Source organism: Monomorium pharaonis, chromosome 10 (assembly GCF_013373865.1).
Source record: "Monomorium pharaonis isolate MP-MQ-018 chromosome 10, ASM1337386v2, whole genome shotgun sequence".
NCBI lineage: Eukaryota > Metazoa > Arthropoda > Insecta > Hymenoptera > Formicidae > Monomorium > Monomorium pharaonis.
Window position 1 is genome coordinate 1007080 of NC_050476.1, and position 18894 is coordinate 1025973.

An 18894-nucleotide genomic window follows, 5' to 3' on the forward strand; every position below is an offset into this window, starting at 1 on the left:
GGCTCAGAAAACTTTGACGTCATCGAAAGCAACCTACGGATAAAATAGGGGAAGCTGATCAAAAGCTTTAATTAAAAAAGATAAAATTGTGTAAGACCCACCATGCGTTGGTGATTACGCTAATAATTACATGCGCGATAAGGAATGCGTTTAGACAGAGTTGGATAAGATAATATAGTTTTTTTATCATTTAAGTTGAAATTAATGACCTGTAAAATTAATTTAATTATGTTAAAAGTTACAAGAAATAAAAACCGATTCAATTAAAAGTTGTGTCAAGTTTAAAATAATTTAAGTTAAATTAAAAGTTAATTTTAAAAGCATCATTTATATATTAAATTAGAATATCTTTAGAATAGAATAAGCATTTAAAGTTAAATGAGTTAAATAATAATAATAATAATAATAATAATAATAATAATTGAGTGATTTATAAAATAACTTATGTATAACAAATAATTGAATTCATGATTATAATTTATTTTATGCATAATAAATTGCCGAATCTATTGATTGAAAACTATACTTACCAGTTTGTTTATTATTGATTTTAATGCCGCTTCTATATCCTTGAAAAGTTCAACGTAGCGAGATTATCACCAAGGATATTATCGATAGAAATGCAAAGCTTTGTGAAACCGCTTTGCGTTCCTTATTTGCTGAAGGAAGTAATGTTTACATTGTTTCATAGTAAATGCGGTAATATGACAAAAGATAAGAGCGTATATTCTGAAATCGGATGTGAAGACTAATACCGGAGCTGCATAACACATGGATATGTAAATATCATTAAAAAATCACTTATCTATTTCCGCGTCTCGTTAAAAATATATATGTCACGAAGTATTACCAAAAATTTTTAAATTTTATACATTCTATATTATTACGTTAGAGTATTAAAATGTAAAATTTAATCATAATTTTTCTTCTTATATTTATTTACAAATTTGATGAAGAGAAAATAGTATATTTTATAATAGTAAATAAAATATTTTATTATAGTATTTGTAATATATTATAAATTAAATTAAATTCTTTTACTTATATATACTACTTATATTAATAAAATTTTAATATTCATGAAAAAGTTTATTTAAATCCACTTACATCTAAAAGTTATTTATCTAAGAAAAAACCAATGTAATTATTACGTTTGACTTGACTGGCCTCAAATATATTTAATAAATAGCGCACAACGTTTCGATCGTTGATTTCGGTCCTTATCAAGTACTTAGGTACGTAAAAATTATGTGGTACACATTTCGCGTTGCAACAATATAAACGGAATAAGTTACAGAAGAGTTGCACTAAAAATATAAATCAATAATTGAATACATTGAAGTCTAATGTGTGTGTTTCCCTCGAGCCTTGACTATTTATCTAAAACTAAGAAAAAAATAGCTTTTCGCCACATAAATCTTTGTAAATCAAATTTTTCGTTATCTTCTTTGTAGTTAATTTCCAAAAATACTTTCACAATCAAAATTTTTATCGTTAATTTAAAAAATAAACATGAGAGACCTTTTTGTTATAATAAAAATTTAGACAATAAAAATTGTTTAATTTTAATAATTTATGATAAAAATTTGAACAATAAAAGTTTTGTTCAATTTCAATAAATTTTAGTTTATATAATAGCACCAAAACGTCCTTGAAATTAACTGGTGATTTGTTAATAAAATCATTTCCCAAGAAAAAATGGAATCTCTGCAATCTTTGCCTTACAATGAAAGTATCTGGTCTTAATAAATATCCGGTCACATGAACTTGCGACTTTATTATTTCGTGTTTTTCTTAAAAAAATTGTACATTTAAATCTTGACAAGATACATTGCTCAACGTGCGTAGGATACGCATAATTACTTCGTACATGCCACGATTTGATTAACAGCTGTTTGAAGGCTGAGCATGTACAATGGCCGACGCTAATATTACGTTTCGGTCCTCGCATCGAGGAAGCACTTTCGTGCCGATGTTTTATGGAAAACGTGTCTGAGGCGACCGGCATGAATTAGTCGCGAAATCGAAACTAAGAAAAAAGTCATGCGCCATATGAGAATCCGTTAACATTTCAATTTATTGCTTTTTTGCTTTTGTCTTCTGAATGTGTAAATAATTAAGCAATGAGTCATTAAAGATAACATATACAAATATGAATAATCAAATAGCTACATCGAAAACTAATTTCCAATATCTGTAATCAAAAATCTTTAATTTTCTAAATTATAATTGTAAATTTTTTCCTATCTACTTTTATAAATGCCAAAGGAAAGGTTTCGATCGAAAGAGAAAAAATTTATATTTAATGCTTCATTATTTTGTAAAAAAATACATGTAAATAAATATATAAACATGAATGCAAAAATATTTTGTCATTTAAATCAAATTTTAAAAAGCATTCGTATCATCTGCTAAAAAAATTATATTCTGCCCAAAGAACTGAGGAATTCGCAGACGAAAGGACGATCGCCCGATTCATATCGACACAATGGAAGATCATAGGGAATCGGAAATACCGGGACGGCAGGATCCTCTTCGTCCTCGATAGGAAACGTTGTTGTCCCAGTCTGAATATAAATAAGTTTGAGATTTAATGTTAATCGATTGAAACATCTAAATACATTTCAATAATATGTATTTAATAATATGTTAAAAGTTATATTAAAAGTCATACGACATTCTTACGATAAATTTCGGTATGAATATAATGCCGGCCTCATAGCTCATTATGTAATGGTTATTTCGTTGGACTCCCCATGCGGCTTTACTTAAATTCGCGCTGGTAAGCACGAACCAGGGTATTCTTTTCAAATCAGGCGAAATTCTCGTGTAAGATTTAATATGAGGCATCGCTCGCTCTCGTCCTGTTCGTCTAGCTTTCCATTGGCTGTAGAAACAAACATCAAAAAAATTCTGATTATAGAAAAAATAGATCACTTCTAACAAGGTATTCAGTTCGGAAATTCACAAAATTATAAAACTATGACAATATGCAGAATCTTGATTTGTAATAATTTTTTGCCTGTTGAATTTATTCAAAAGGGATAAAATCAACCCTAAATATTTTTTCTATTAAAATTACAGAAATGATTTAATAACACAGAAATGACCAAGTTTTCTCATCAATAAATCTCATTGAAAAGATGTTTCTTTCTTTATCTTATAAAATTTTGTTCCGCCACTTTTTTGTTAGAAAATAATAAAACCAAAAATGGGCAAGAGTTAATTTTACTGCTTCAAAATAAATTCGGATAAAAAAAATTTATTATATGTATATCATTAAGATATCTTCTATATGTTGCCAGTTTCATAGTTTTTTAAATTTCTGAATTAAAGATCTTTCCTTGCAAGACAAAACGGTATAAAGATAAAAACGGTATAAAGATTTAAAAAGAATAAAAATAAACGTTTGCTTACTATAAATACGATTCTACCCATTGTTGCTTAGAATGTACTTTTGTACTGTAAGGTAAGCAGCAGGATAAATTTCGACAATCAAAACTCTCCTTGTAATTCTGTATCGACGGATAAATAAACTGGAAGTGTGGGTGACTCTTTAAACCTTTAGTGGTTTCCCTCGACATACACGGTATTATATCTTTCGACAACCAGCTTTCAAAGTTCGGACCAAGGCTGCCTATGCTGGAACTTTGCGCGATTATAGGCCACTGAGGGGCATCCGGTGGCAATGTGGCATGACGTGATAGAACAAATCCCAATTTTTTGTGTCCCCAAAAGTCGGATTCGTTATCTTTGTGAGTTCCGGGAACGGAAGCAACAAGGAATACTTTCACGTCAGAAAAGTCCGCTCTCCGTACTATGCATATCCACTGTGTCAAATCCGGAAGTCTGTATTTACTCAGATATCGCTCAAGATCTTTCTTAAAGCCTGTTGGAGATTCCCCATCACTAGGATTCGCAGATTCTGGTAACCGAGGTAAGTGAGGCGAGATCCACAATCTAATCAGGATACAATTAAACTATTTATAAATAGACATTATATCGTACTTTTCTTCAAAAGTGACAATTTATAAAATAATTTTCAAATTATTATCATAAATACAGATAAACATTATTCTATAAGTAATCATAAAGGTGTGCAAATTTGTCCAAAGACATCAGTTTTTTGACATCAAATTGAATCAAATTTTATCTCTTCGTTCGAATCGAAATAAATCAGCAAACTTTACTTGAATCGAATTAAATTGTATTGAACAATTAGATATAACGTTTATTAACAATATTATTTATTGTTAAATAGAATTTTATTATTAACATAAATAATAAAAAAGATTTTTATACAAGAAAAATTGAAGAATATTGAAGAACAATATTGATTATATAATATATTGAGTAATTTTAAATATAATTTTATAAAATCAATATATGTGATTCAAACACTTTAGATTCAAAATTTTTACAATAATTTAGATTCAAATTATAGTGTAAACATGTTATTTCAATTCGATGATTCAATTCGATTCATTTTATACTCGAATAATTATTAATTATACAGCAATGATTACTTATAAGCAAAGTTGAATAAGTTAATATCTTTTAAAGCTAATGACTTATAAAATTAATTTAATTACGTTAAAGGTTACGACAAAAAAATAACTCACTTAAAAATTGCATTAAAATTAAATTTATTTAAATTAAATCAAATTAAAAATTAATTTAAAAAAATATATTATTGTGTGTGTGTGTGTGTGTGTGTGTGTGTGTGTGTGTGTGTGGTGTGTGTGTGTGTGTAAAATTAGAATATCGTAATTGTTTAAAATTAATAAATAATTACATAATAGATAATTATATAACAGACTATCATTAATAGAATAAATTTAATAATGATTACTAAAGATGTGCAAATTTTATGTTAAATTGAAAAATAGTTTTCCTAAGAAACTCAATCTTTTGTGTCACTTTAAAAAAAGAATATGATATTCTCAAAAATATCAAAGAAAATTTAGCAAACCCTTGTGTCCTGTTTTCCCAATCGTCAGAGTACAAGTTAGCGGTGGAGATAACAACTCTAATCCCGTCGTCTTTGTACTGCAAGATCATAACCTTCGAATGATGACAGCCAAACTTGGTTGGCAGTTCCACTTCTATCATGGTGATATTGCTATGCAATTTTTCATGATCCACTCTTTCGCCATACAGAATCATCATATCAGTACGTTGACCAGCCAACAGATACTGCAAGCACAGCCATCCAACGTCTACCATAAAATTTAAATGAAGACTATTAACGATTTCGCCAAGACTTCGATCAAGAATCTCGGGGAAAGTTATGGAGAACTGTTGATTGTAAGTCTCGTGGGAATTTTCGACCCTCGTGTAGAATAAATGATAAGGTGCTGAAAAGGCATATTTTATCGCAAACTCTCCTGGCTCCACAACAGACACCCCGTACCCAGATTGTCTCATCATCTTTATAGCTTTCTTCCTAATTTCGTTTCTCGACATTTCGGAACCACAAGCTTGATACATATCCATGATAGATGTTCCTGAACGCGAATTTCGCTCATTGCTTGTAGAACTGCTCGAGTCACTGATACTCTGTTGACTATCCTTAGTGCGACTGCTGCTCTCTATGCTCATTTGTCTCATCTTCTTTGTAACAGAAGAACCGGCTTCTGATGCTTCCTGATTTCTCTTTTTCGTCTGTGAAAAGAAACTAACATTTATTACAATTTATTCTTCATAATTTAAACTTTACAGCTCATTCTTAATTTCACAAACCTTGACACTTTTTGAACTATCACATTCTTCACCAGCTAAAGCTCTAGAGAGTGCCTGAGCTTCCGTGTCCATTTGCTTAAGCTTATCATGCCTTCTCAGTGCAGTCGCTTTCTTATGTCTCTCTATCTTTTCTTTCAAATCATCTTTAGTATTTGATGTAGCAGTAGATGTGCATTCTGTTTTAGAAGATGAGCTACTAATTACAGACAACTGATTGCTCCTGCTCTTGTTGTCCCTCTGTTTTCTGAGCACCATTTGCAAAACTTTCAATTGATCCAACAGCTGCGCACGATCATCACATGTAAAATGAAGCACCTCTGGTATTTCAATCGCACCATCCAACTGGTCTATTAGCAATTCCTCCACTGAAATTAACAGTAATTAATCTTTGATACTAAGTAACAGTTTTTAATTTTCAAGAATTATATTATTAATGGATATAATTAATTCTCCATTGCTCTCATATAAGACAAATGTCTATTTTACATTTTTTTCCTTTTTTAAATTGCACAAATGTGATATAAAAGCTGACTCAAACTTCCTGAAAAATATCAGTTTTTATATCTCATCTGCGCAATTAAAAAACTGAGCGTTTGCCTCATAGAAAAAGATAATAGAAGATTAAAAATGATATAATTATTATAATTAAAGGATATAATTACAATGAGGATGTGACATTTCGCCGAAGTGAATCGGATTTTTCCGGTAACATTTCTCCATAAAAGGACAACATTTTTTTTCTGCAATGTCAAATAAATAAAATAATCTTATTACTACAAGATTTAGGGACTTGATAACGCGCCTATAATCATTATTACCTATAGAATTCATCGTTGTAAATGACAGTGAACAAAGTAAATTATACAGGAAACGTCTGTTCTCAATGGCACAAATGTCTAACTCTAGCTTTTGCAAATAACAGCGTTCTATAAACGTAATAATCATCCAGTATTCAATATTTAATGCAACAAATGATTTCGTCAAAATGTCACTGTCAATAGAACTCGTAACGAACATATGACAGAAATGTGCTGAAGCTATGCGCCATCTGTAATCCACGTTAAAGATGGAACTTTATAGTTCCACACTGTAGATAAAATCGGTAGTTTATCCTCAATTTATGAATAAGAAAAATATAAAATTATGCCATAAAACACCACATACATATTTAGAACTCGATAATCTCGATTTTTAAATAATAAAAACATAATTTTAATAATGTATTATTCAAATATTTATATTAATAAATAATTTTTTATTTATTATCGCTCTCCAATTACCTACATTCTAATGTGATGATTACTTTCATCATAAAATATATTAAATATTATTTACACATCATTATTCAATGTAAATTAAGTTTAAGTTCATATTCCCTCCCCCCTCTCTCTCTCTCTCCCTCCCCCCTCCTCTCCCCCTCTCTCTCTGATAGAATCCATAGAGTCGAAACATTGCTGTTTTTGTTTAACATTATAAGATAAAAACGTATTTCTATAATTGACCTAACTGTTTGCTCGTTTATTAGCCAAAGTAATACTATACTTTATATGTTATTATTCAAAAATTTACAAAATTAAAGAATTAAAATTGTGCGGCAATTTTTTTGTCTAATTTAATATTACATAATTAGAATCTTTCTTTAATATTACATAATTAAAAACGTGAATAAGTTAAAAATTTAGAAAATTGAAATCACCCAAATCCTTCTCTTCCTATATACATACATCCATGACATATAGTCTACAGTATGCATTCTGTTTTCAAGCTAGAAATAATTTATCAAATCAATGTCAATCATCCATGTAAAGGTAGCTTTCGTCAACAAAAAATTGATTTTTTAGCACATTGGAATCGTGTTTCAAAATTCATTATCAGTACTACAGTAGAAAATCAATAATTATACGTAAAATTATAAATAATGTGAACTATATACAGATTTTCACTATTAACAGTGAATTTTGGAACGCAGCTCTGATTATATACAATGTTAAAAAGCTAATTTCATACGAGTGCTTTCAAGCTTCTCTCTGGCGCTTTAAATTTCTTCGATATCTCGAAAAAATGTCAAAACCAAAATTTTTCACGTGAAATATAAAATTTATATCTCACAATGATCGAAAGGAATGATTTGCATCGTGATACGTAAATAATGTCCAAAGAGAGATATACGATCGTCGCCACAAGGCACGACATATCCGTTATTCCGTCGCTTAAAGACTACAAGAAATAAGTAAAATAAAAATATTAAATTTTGTAAAAAATTCTTATATTTAATATTTCACAAGGATAAATTCCTAGCAAAAATAAAGAGACCATAAGTTAAGTGTAAGAGAAAAGTAACAAAAGCACAACTAAATCTTCTTGGAAGCATAAATTGAAATAGCAAAACGTAAAAAAATATCCCTAGTTTACAAAATTCTCATAATATATCATAATACTTTTATACTTTAAATTTATAAAGATTTTGGAAAAAATATCTTAAATTATTTATTAGATTTTTAACAGTTATTTTCTTTGCCAGAAATTTACACTGCCTAAAACTTTTATTGGAGCTTTTATCACTCTCTTCTTACATTTGAATTACGTTACGATTTTTATTTGCTAGAATTTCGCATTTTACAGAGGTGTGTAATTTTTACGTATGGCAATCTTATTAATGCGGTTAGATATGAGCGCATTCCTCGAGAATCCGATGTTTTTTTTCGTGGACGACGCGGAATCGATTGTACCGATCTTCCATTCTACCGAATACGGCAATACAGGCAGGATTGTGGAATTGGCAGATGTCGGTTGCGATCCGGAAATCACGTTTCCCGTACACTTTCCACACGGCACTTCCGATCGGCGTCGCGGTGGAGCCGAGAGCCTCAGATCGACTCGCAGAATCGCCAAATACCTCAATGATGGTCCAAATAAATTTGTTCGAAGAGCTAGGGACATAAATAATAATGAAGTAAGCTAGTATGGTCGAGATTCAGCACGAGTCAATGCTTCAGATATTTTTAATCTTAGGACAGAAATCGAAATTACATCCGAAGAAAAACGCGACAAAATTATTACGCTGATGAACTGGATTCCAATGATTCGTCCTGGGATCCCTACGATGATCTCGAGACATCAAGAGACAATCTCACCTTCGGGGAAAGAGACAACTACTATACCCAATTCGTTAATCCTCAGAATGCGATCGCGCGTTCTCGTAGAGAACGCATCCCGCGATACGATAACGTGAGAGATCGAGAATCTCCATTTACGCAAAGTATTCGCGTACATCAAAGGGAAAATACTTCTCCACGATGGTTCGCTGAGAGCAACGAGAGGAATCTCCATGAGATTCGCGATACCGATGTTCAATCGAGCAAACGCAAGAAACGAACGAAGACTCTCTCAAGAACCAGCGAAAGCTTCAATCGCGAAACGGGTACGGGGTTTTTAGGTAGACAAATGAATTAAAAATTTAAATAATAAAATTAAGATGATCTCTGATACCAATGAAGGAATTTATATCAATTTCTTCTAATTCGATTATCAACTTTTTGCAGAATTCGAAAAGGCAGAAATAATTATGCATCGCGAACAAGATGATCTTCCCAACGCTGCACATCCTGCCGAGTCTACGAGAAATACGTTTTGGGACTTTATTTCATTTGAAAACAATGTAAAAAGTGAAGAAATACCTTTCTATAATCAACCGAGGACGAAAAATCACAGCAGATTACAAAAAATGACGCCGGGCAGGAGAAGATCATACGTCTTCGATTCGCAGCCGAAACGCGTAGATATCGTTAGTTCGGAAGAAGAGGAAGAGTTCAAAGAAACGTTAAGAAGAGACAGTCGAGGTAAAGTCGAAACTCGTCACCCAAAAGTCCGATAAGTAGCGCGAGGTATCGAACTTTAAAAGACGATGCAATAAAGGAGAAAATTTGCAGTAAAACATACACATTGAACGCAATTTCTTCACGCGATCAATTATTGAAACCAGATATTAACGAACAAATTTCAAACATGTATCCTGCAAAAAAAGTAAAAAGTAAAAAATATTACAAAGAAAACACGTAAAACGAAAAGATTTTTCTCCTCTCCTTTTTTTCTCTTTTCATTAGTTTTCTTTACCGACTATTATTTGTGAGTAGTTGACACACCACCGGCTGATGTCTCTACAGTTACATAAATTGTGCACAGATGTTATGCATCTTCTTTATCAAATATTTTTAAAATATTGCAACCTAATATTTTTAGATTAATTTATTTCAATATATATTAGAAACTAAAAAAAGATAATAATTTTACGTCATTATTATTAAAGTAATTAAAAAACATTTATTAATACAATTATAAGTTTATTAAATGCAAAAATTATCTTTCATTGTCTGCAAAAAAGAATTCTGGTACAATACATTCAGTAAAAAGTTAAAATAATACTTTTATGCTTATCACACTTTTATACTAACGTTATTTTTATACTTTTTCTATAATCAAAATAAGTTAAATCTTTAATTAATAAAAAGGTATATTAAAAATAATATTATAAAATTCTAATAATTTAAAATCTTTAAACTGGAAAACATTAAATTAAGTTATATCATTGATGAACGCTATTGAAGGTTCGCAATATGTATTCTTTGATAATTCCTAAAGACATCATTTTTAATTTTATCTTATCAGAAAACAGAAATAAATATTTTGCTAATTTATTTATTTATTTGCAAAATACTATTTCTTTTACAGATACAATTAACATGAAGCCGCATTCGGCGACCGAAGAAAGAAAGATCAAGTCTCCAACGACTGAGGGAAAAAAAGAAAGGACAAGTGCGACTCAAACAATCGTTGATGATCGTCGACACTGTTACAAATTCGTCAACAAACTTTCCAATAATTCTTCCAAGAAAACGGCTCTATCGACAAAAACGATTGATCGCGTCGCGGACTCGAAGAGTAACGGACGGACATATACGGAAAACAAAAGAGATAATAACGCGAATTCTCATCCCAAAAATTCTAAAAGTAATGAAACGAATCGAATCAAAGTAATTGTCTCACAATTATCACCCAAGAAGAAGATAACGAAGAACGAGATGACATTCACTTCGAAGATGACGGATGCTTCCGCGCCAATGCAAAAAGGCGTAAATGCAAAAAAAGAGGGGAGGAAATTTTTCTCCAGATTACCTGTGAGAACGTGGAAACGTCTGAGAACAAAAGAACCCGGCATATCGCGCGCCGAGAGCCACACGACGAACGGAGATGTTAGCCAAGAACTTCGGGGATTGGAAAAGGAAATAACTGCGAAGTCGAGTAATCATCCGGTGAGGGTAGAAAACAATGATGTCCGCGAGAAAAATTGTACAGCCGCAAATCACAACGGTATAAAACGAAGCGGACGTTTCGAAGCGGAATCGGTCGGTGCCGATAAGCCAAGCTTGGCTTCCTCCGTTTTGAAGAACATAAAAGGATTTAAGGATGCGACTACGGCGGCGAGGGAAGCGCACAAGCAACGGAAGACGAAAACGAGCGTCAAGTATCATTTAAATCGGAATTTGTAAAACTTTACTAATTTCAATGTTATACTTGTAACTGTATCAATCAGTAATTTATACACTGTCTTTCAGTGATATTACTTCTGTAATTCTTCTGTAATCGAAGTCACTGAAAGACAATGATGATCAGAGTTATAAGTAAAGCACAAATATATGAATACAGATTCTAACGTAGTTGAAACTTAGAGAACAGAAAGTGTCTTGAAATTAAACACAAAATATATTTTATTTTAATCGATGTCTATATTAAAGATTTAATCTACATTTCATAATTTACGTTTTGTCAATTCTTGTCAAAAATGCATTAGAAATAGAGCTTGGTAATATTGAATGAATTAATCCCAATTAAATATTTGATTGATATAGCCAAAGAATAATTTTATTCCAAACTTAATAATATTAAGTAAATATTACTAAGATTGGTTTCTAAATATTTAAAAAAGAATAAAATTATTTTTAAAAATACAATTAATTTCTTATAACACAAAACTCAGAACTGTTCACGTTGCTTCCGAAATCTATTAAATCTTTTATTTGACGTAATCATGACGTACATTCCGGATAATTAAAAAAATTGGACTCGTTACTTACACTTCGAACATTGTGAAAATCAATTAATATGTACGTTTTTTCAATTTTATACTCTTACGAGATTGTACTGAAAATGATCCGAAACAAAGAATCAAAATGTATACATTATTATATATGAATTTATACGAAAAGCTTGTAATGGTTCTAAGTTAACATTATTCCTGCTTATTTATAATAAAATTACTCTTAGTTACATTAACTGAATATTTAATTGGCATTATTTCACTCTATTATTTTAATTATCAACGTCCAAATTTTTTCTTTAGTGTAGAGATTGAAAAAGATAAAGCGACACGATCTAATCGTCCTGAACACGGCATTTTTCGATCGGTATCGGTTCCGTCTCTGTGCCTCGTTTGAGAAAAGGAAAAAAAAGCGATCGGCTACACGATCGAGAATGCGTAACCGCATGGAACGAGACGTACATAATTGTACGCGCGTAATGGGGCCGTTGAGTTACCTCAAAAGAAGACCCCTCCCGAATGATACCAATTATGCCATCAACGTACCACGCGTACGTTCCCCTCCCGCTGTCGACGATTTTCTGTCACAGCACAGTCACGACTCGCCCGCATGTCACAACCCCCGCTTGTGTAACTACCCCTAAAGTGGAGCGCCTCGTATAATGCCGCGTCGCGATTCTCGCTGGGGTTCACCGCGCGCGGCGATCTCAGGATAGGGACGGGAAAGAAATATGTAATTGTCCATATTTACCCTTGCACCCGGCATATTCAAACAACAACACGAAACATCCCCTCCGGAGACACCCCCATAGTACGGATAAGGCGTCGACTCAATCCGGACACGGACTCAAATATTTTCCTTCTGTCGCTTCGCGATAATACTGCCCATTCTTAATCTGTCCTTTCAAATTAAACATTTTTACTAATACGAAATTGAATTGACTCATAGAAACAATAACATGAATGTGCACACAAATTTTAGAGAAACTCATTAAGATGTACTTAAAAGAAGAATACTCTATCAAAAAATGATATAAAATTTTAGCGAAAGAATAAAAGTCAGAATAAACAAATTGAATTTTTGTTTTAATTTAATATTTTCCATCAAAAATAATAAAAGGCTAAATTACTAGCAAATATTATCTGTTTCAAGTATTTCATCACGCTTATATACATCCGTCAAATCTGTCATGTGTGTCATAAGCGTCAAAATTATTTAAACTATATTCTGAATTCTAGTAAATTAATGTTTCAATCCAAAATATTAAATTAAAACAAAAAAACAATTTGCTTATTACTCTAATTTTGCTTAAATAAAATTTTATGATGTAACATTCCTTGAAGAAGTATAAATTTTCTTCTTTTGATAACATCTTGTTTCTCTAACATTTGCGATGAGTATATTTCAAGAAGAGATTCATCAAGAAAATATTTTTCACCAAATATGACCATTACGTAGACAAAGAAAAGTAAATTGAGTTAACATTTTTCTTAGTAGTAGTAGAATTGATTTTTTTCCGTTTATACGAATTCCCTTCCGTGTTTACAACATCGCTGAAATTATGTCGATCCGTTCCGGTCGCCTCAGTCACGCTGGTGAGGCAGGAATGTAAGGACAAGACGGCGAGAAGCCGAAAAACGGAGCGACGACGGAGAGAAGAGCACGCGAAAGGAGTCGACGAGTCACCCCCGCGCGCGCGCGGGGGTGAGCCAAGCCGCCCAGCTGGAGGCAGATAATCAAATAAACCTGCACGCACCGTATAAATTATCAATCAGGGCGCGATTGTGCAACCCCAACAGAGAGGGAGCCATCCATGTCGGTAAGGGTTGTTACATCGACGTCGAGGGTGAGGGGCCGAAGAGAAGGAGGAGAGCGGACGTGTGCGTCCGTCGCCGTCGTGTCGAATGACCCCGCAACCGTTATCTTCCTCGCGTGCGTGGGCGTGCATGAACGTGAGTTCACGCCCTGTAGTTTCGAGGGGATAAGATAACGGGGGTGAGAGGAGGTGGGGACAAACGTCGGAGGGAGAGACGACGTGTGCACGTGCCAGAGAGAGAATCGTCATCGCGCGTAAGGTGTTTCGTGTTGCACGTGTGCAACGAGATCTTCGTGGCCGCCGAAGCCGAGCACCATTCTTTTTAACTCTTTATTCGCGGGGAAAGATATCTCGGGAATCTCGATCGCGGGATCATTGATTGCGACCGTCTGTTGCGTCACGCGATTCGCTCGCGAGAACCTCCTCTCCGGGAGATTGTCTCCGCTGCATGTGTTTGTAACTGAGACTGGCAACCAATTCGCTCGGGCTCGTAAAGGAATGTTTGCTGCATTGACAAGGCCGCCTCGATCACGCGCAACGGGAGCGAGAAACAAGCATAGCCGAGCCAATTAAGCGTCAAGGGGGATCAACCGGCTCGAGCGCCTGAGGCGTCGACGTATCGAAATTAATCGGCCCGTCGGCTAATTCTCCCCAAACTCGCCCATGATACTCCCGCTGCCCGTGTATACAGAGTGTACCTTGAATTCGTCATAATTAGTTCCACCGATTTCACTCACCGATGCATATTGTCAATTTTTTAAGTCCTTCTCTGAGAAATATATATTTGCCACAAATAAAAAAATTAATAAAGAAGAATGAAAATACCTTTATTTAGGTTTCCTATCGCGAATGATCGATCAATCGATTGTGCATTAGGACAAGATACTTCCAGTCAAATTTGGTGGAAATCGTATTCTGCGTTTAAGCGCGAGACACAAGAAACCATATAAATGAATTTAAATAATATTTATAACAAATAGGAAAATGCACGTCCTCTCGCGAATGATCGATCAGTCGATTGTGCGTTAAGACAAGATACTTTCAGTCAAATTTGGTAGAAATCGTATTCTGCGTTTAGGCGTGAAACACAAGAAACGATATAAATTAATTTAAATAATATTTATAACAATTAGGAAAATGCACGTCCTCCAACGAATGATCGATCAGTCGATTGTGCGTTACGGAAAGATACTTCCAGTCAAATTTGATGGAAATCGTATTCTGCGTTTAGGCGTGAGACACAAGAAACAATATATATTAATTTAAAAAATATTTATAACAATTAAGAAAATGCACGTCCTCTCGCAAATAATCGATTATGTATTATTATGATTAAATCCTATGCAAATTTTTCAAGGTTTGTTAAAAATCTTATAACCAGGGAATTTTTAACGTTTGATTGAATGGTTCCCCCTGGAAACGCCTATATGACGTTCAACCCTGGCTGCTGCCTTTGGCTGCTAGCTTCAGCTATAACATATTGGCTCAATACTAATTTATTTCCGTGCATTGCCATTCTCACTGATCACGGTTCACGATCGGTGGCGATTTTGCGCCAAAGCAAAGGCATCTCGTTCGCTATTACAGAATACGAAGAATAAATAATTCGGGTCGCACGTTCCGCTGTGCCGCGAAGCGGAATGCACCTATTAAGCAGCGCGGCCACGCGTCCCGAATAGAAAAGAATCCCGGGGGAGCCTAAATAGTTTTCTATAGCCGCAGGCAGTGCGCGATTGTGCACTGATCCATACATGACGTACGCACGTACGTACGCACGATAGAATGAGATATCGTCCGCGTTCTCACGTTTCGACGTCAATGCGCAGACTACGATCGTCGGGAGCGCATCTAGGTATTATACATCGAGGAGTGCAAACACCTCGACGACCCGGCGAAAACGGCGATAGCAGCGAGCGTCCATCGAATCGCGTCGATAAATGGCTCGATAAACGAGAACTAGAGATTCAGCTCTGTTTATTTATCGCGATTGATCGACGCGCCCGGCGGCGGCCGTTTCGCCTTCGCCGGGTCGCGCGCAAATGGCCGCGGGCTTTTATTTAATAAGTTGTTATAAATTAAAGGGCTACCGCATATTAAACCACCCTCTCGGCATATTTATAGTCATTCTTAAGAAAGCGTATATATACCGGGCATACACGGTTATTGTAAATCATCACCGGCTCTCGGTGCGCCGCACGCCACGCACACGCAGATCGACGCTGCATTCATGGCGTTCCCCTCCCTCTCACGTTTCCTTCCTTCTTTTTTTTACGTGGACTCTCTTATGAATTTATCTTCGGCGATGAAACCTCAAACGGTTTTAATTGCCGCTTCGGGCATCGCGCGCTCCGACGATCTCCTTCTCGCGGTTACCGCGGGATCCTTCCAAGTAACCTGCCTCAGCGCCTCGTTATCTTTGTCTCGAGACTCCGGTCCAGAGAGAGACGATAAGCGCTTTTCTGTTCTCCGTTAGCATCTAGAGTAGCAATTTACAAAAACAGATAAGTTTGTTTTTTTAGCACCCATAGAGTTGCAGAAATGCAGTTTACATTCTAGTATTAAACAATCCTAAAGATTAATTTTTTTAATGTACGAATGACATATACGTAAGATAATACTTGTACTTAATATGATCATCCATCTAATTAGCTCACCTTTCGTTTCTAAATAGTTACACAACGAATTTTACATATAAACGCTAATATACCGCTCAAGAAGTCTTTGTTTAATTAATTGGAGCTTTTTGTCAAGTAAAAGTTAAGATAACACCTCGTGATATATAAACAATTTTATATTTAATAAATAGTTGTATGTGTGATACTTTTCATAAGTATTAATATACTTATTAATATGTTATTATTAATATAAGTGCTTATTTAAACATGTAATTTTTTTATTTTGCATTTTTTCAAAAATATTTATAAAAAATAGAAAAATAAATAATTAGACTATATATAATCAATATGATCCAAGTGCTATTTTGTTTTAAATCTTCACTTATATAAATAATTAAAAATATTTCATACATATTTTTCTTTTGATTTCAGAAATGTCTTTTATTTTAAACCTGACCCTTATTTTTAAATTTCGTATTCATAAAAAAATAAAAAAATCCTCAAACCTTTGATGGACCATATTGGGTACAGGTGCCTTATATGATCTCAACCTTTAGTGGAGTAATCCTGTTGAAATAATTGTACTCATAAAAGAAAGCTCTACACATAGCTGAATGTTACTCTTGATTTGACAGATGTAATATTAATAAGCACCCAAATAGGCGTAGCGACGAAAAAAAAGGGAGAAAGGTTTTTTTACGAAATAGAGAAACCTAATCTCTCCAGACTCGATCGTGCCTTCGCACTCGCGGCGATAATGATCGTTCGGCATCCAGATAGGGTAACGTAATGCGCTTAACCAAGAGAAGACGATGGTATCGAAGTAGTTCGATAGTTCGCGCTAACAGCATTTGACCCCAGAGCCGAGGCTTGTTCTCGGTTTGTCGGAGACGCTAACAATGCCTTATGTCGGCGTTTCGCTACTCGTGTCACGCGCCTACATGCGAGAGTTATTCGACGGCGGAACGTGTTTCTCGTTCCTGGAGTTTCCGCTATAATGCGATCATCCCCCGGGACCCCCAGCTCCCCCCTTTCTCTCTCTCTCTCTCTCTCTCTCTCTCTCTCTCTCTCTCTCTATCTATCTATCTATCTCTCTCTCTCTCTCTCTCTCTCTCTCTTACTGCTAGAATCCATTGTCGTCCTTAGAATGGCACGCGGCAGGATTTGGTACCGTCGCAAACGATACAAACGATCTAATTTCGTCGTCGTGGTAAGAGAAGGGGGTGGTAGATCCCTCTTCCCCGAGGGAAAAGCCTCTACAAACTGTATTGCTCAAATTTGACTGGTAACGTATCGCACACGCGTACAAAAAGGGATGTAAAAGATCCTTCATTCAATCTTTCGAATCTTTCTTCTAGCCTCGAGAGTAGTTACAATTCCGCGGTTCACCATAATCCTGCGCATGTACACGAGACTGGAGAACTTAAAGCGTGCCGCTCGTCATAAGTCATCTCAAGGAAGCGAGAAACGGAGAAGGGAATGTGGAAGAAGGGGAGGGGGAGAAGTGTCCCCGAAAATCGTGAAACCCACGCGGCGAGAGTCGCGCAGTCTCTCCCGAGAGAGAGGTTGGTTAATATATTTTATCTACTGGCCGGAGAGATACGTCCAGCCGAGGTGCGGGCTTTTATACACCGCGTACCGGTATTTATGTGTCGCCGCCTTGCCTAAGCGTTTGATATATGAACTATGAAAGGGAGGAAGGAATGATATAGGACGTGGAGCAAGGACATGGAGGTGAAACGGAGGGCTCCGATCGTCTCTACCTCGCCTCGCGATATATGTTCCTTTGACAACGAGAAGAGAAAGAGACAGAGGAGAGCCCAAAAGAGGCGAGAAAAATATGTTTAGTCAAATACTCTCTCGCGGATGTATCTGCGGAGAAAGAAAAAATCACGCTAGCTAAACTTGCACACTGAACCTCCCCTCATTTTTTAAATCCTGCGGGTTGTTTCTCGTTGTTACTCTCCCTCCCTACCTCCCCCAACGAATGTCTCGAGAAAATATCTCGAGGAAAAATCACCGTGTCTCATAAGCGTCAAGGTAGAGACATAATTTAAGGGACGAAGGATGAGGCTTCTTCAAGTAGGCCTCGCGCGGAAACTAGAGGGAGGAAAGAGAGACAGAGAGAGAGAGAGAGAGAGAGAGAAAAGCCGAAGCAGTGAGAGGACGGTTGCTTGATTGGGTTAGCACTTAGCGCCGTGATTGCCGTTTGTGACTCTCTTTTGCCATTTCGCTTCCAAGTACCCTCCGCTCGAGACTGCGAATCAGGGGGAGGGCGGCCCCGATTATTCCCGCGTCCTGCCTCTCTTCTTCTTCTCTCGCGCCAATTTCGGGAAATTTTCCGACGGGCCAACACCAGAGATTTTCACCGATCTCCCTCGCAATTTTCTTCCATTGCAATTGAAGAAAAAAAAACAAAGAAAGAGAGAAAAGGAAAAGAAAAACGCCTCAGCCCATTTTTCTCGGGTCTCAGTCGCTTGTCCGCTCTCGGTTTCTCGTAATCAGCTATGCAAACGATCTTCAGGCGCAATAAAAATGGAAGTATCTATAATGGCATCGGAGGGTTTTTGCTCGTAAACGTTTCCCGTGAAATACGCACTTAATAAAGGGCTGGGAACAAGTCTGG

The 18894-nt window shown here is 35.2% G+C and overlaps 2 protein-coding genes across 3 annotated transcripts; one reads left to right on the plus strand and one right to left on the minus strand.

Annotated features, from left to right (window-relative positions):
• Positions 1 to 1079: 1079 nt before the first annotated feature.
• LOC105837208 (probable tyrosyl-DNA phosphodiesterase) lies at positions 1080 to 6791 on the minus strand. 2 transcript variants are annotated; one of them, XM_012681791.3, is made up of 7 exons: positions 6561 to 6790; positions 6405 to 6482; positions 5743 to 6107; positions 4973 to 5664; positions 3418 to 3960; positions 2686 to 2887; positions 1080 to 2567 (listed from the first exon to the last, which is right to left on the minus strand). In XM_012681791.3, exons 1-7 carry the CDS (start codon positions 6757 to 6759, stop codon positions 2421 to 2423), a joined length of 2226 nt encoding a protein of 741 aa, XP_012537245.2. In that variant the 5' UTR covers positions 6760 to 6790; the 3' UTR covers positions 1080 to 2420. The 2 variants fall into 2 exon arrangements, with proteins under 2 accessions (XP_012537245.2, XP_028049621.1); XM_028193820.2 differs by lacking the exon at positions 6405 to 6482 and having other exon boundaries at positions 6561 to 6791.
• A 2479-nt stretch (positions 6792 to 9270) lies between these two features.
• On the plus strand, positions 9271 to 14455 carry LOC114255348. The gene is made up of 2 exons (XM_036293231.1): positions 9271 to 9581; positions 10471 to 14455. Exons 1-2 carry the CDS (start codon positions 9308 to 9310, stop codon positions 11286 to 11288), a joined length of 1092 nt encoding a protein of 363 aa, XP_036149124.1. The 5' UTR covers positions 9271 to 9307; the 3' UTR covers positions 11289 to 14455.
• Positions 14456 to 18894: the final 4439 nt, after the last annotated feature.

Bases quoted from the DNA above. Each gene is read 5' to 3' on its own strand.
- LOC105837208 (XM_012681791.3), bottom strand. From the start codon at position 6,759: ATGTTCGTTACGAGTTCTATTGACAGTGACATTTTGACGAAATCATTT. The intron at 2,888-3,417 runs GTAAGCAAACGT...TTGTTTCTACAG, and splicing joins TGGGTAGAATCGTATTTATA to CCAATGGAAAGCTAGACGAA. The intron at 2,568-2,685 runs GTAAGAATGTCG...ATTTATATTCAG, and splicing joins TATTCATACCGAAATTTATC to ACTGGGACAACAACGTTTCC.
- LOC114255348 (XM_036293231.1), top strand. From the start codon at position 9,308: ATGCATCGCGAACAAGATGATCTTCCCAACGCTGCACATCCTGCCGAG. The intron at 9,582-10,470 runs GTAAAGTCGAAA...TTTCTTTTACAG, and splicing joins GTTAAGAAGAGACAGTCGAG to ATACAATTAACATGAAGCCG.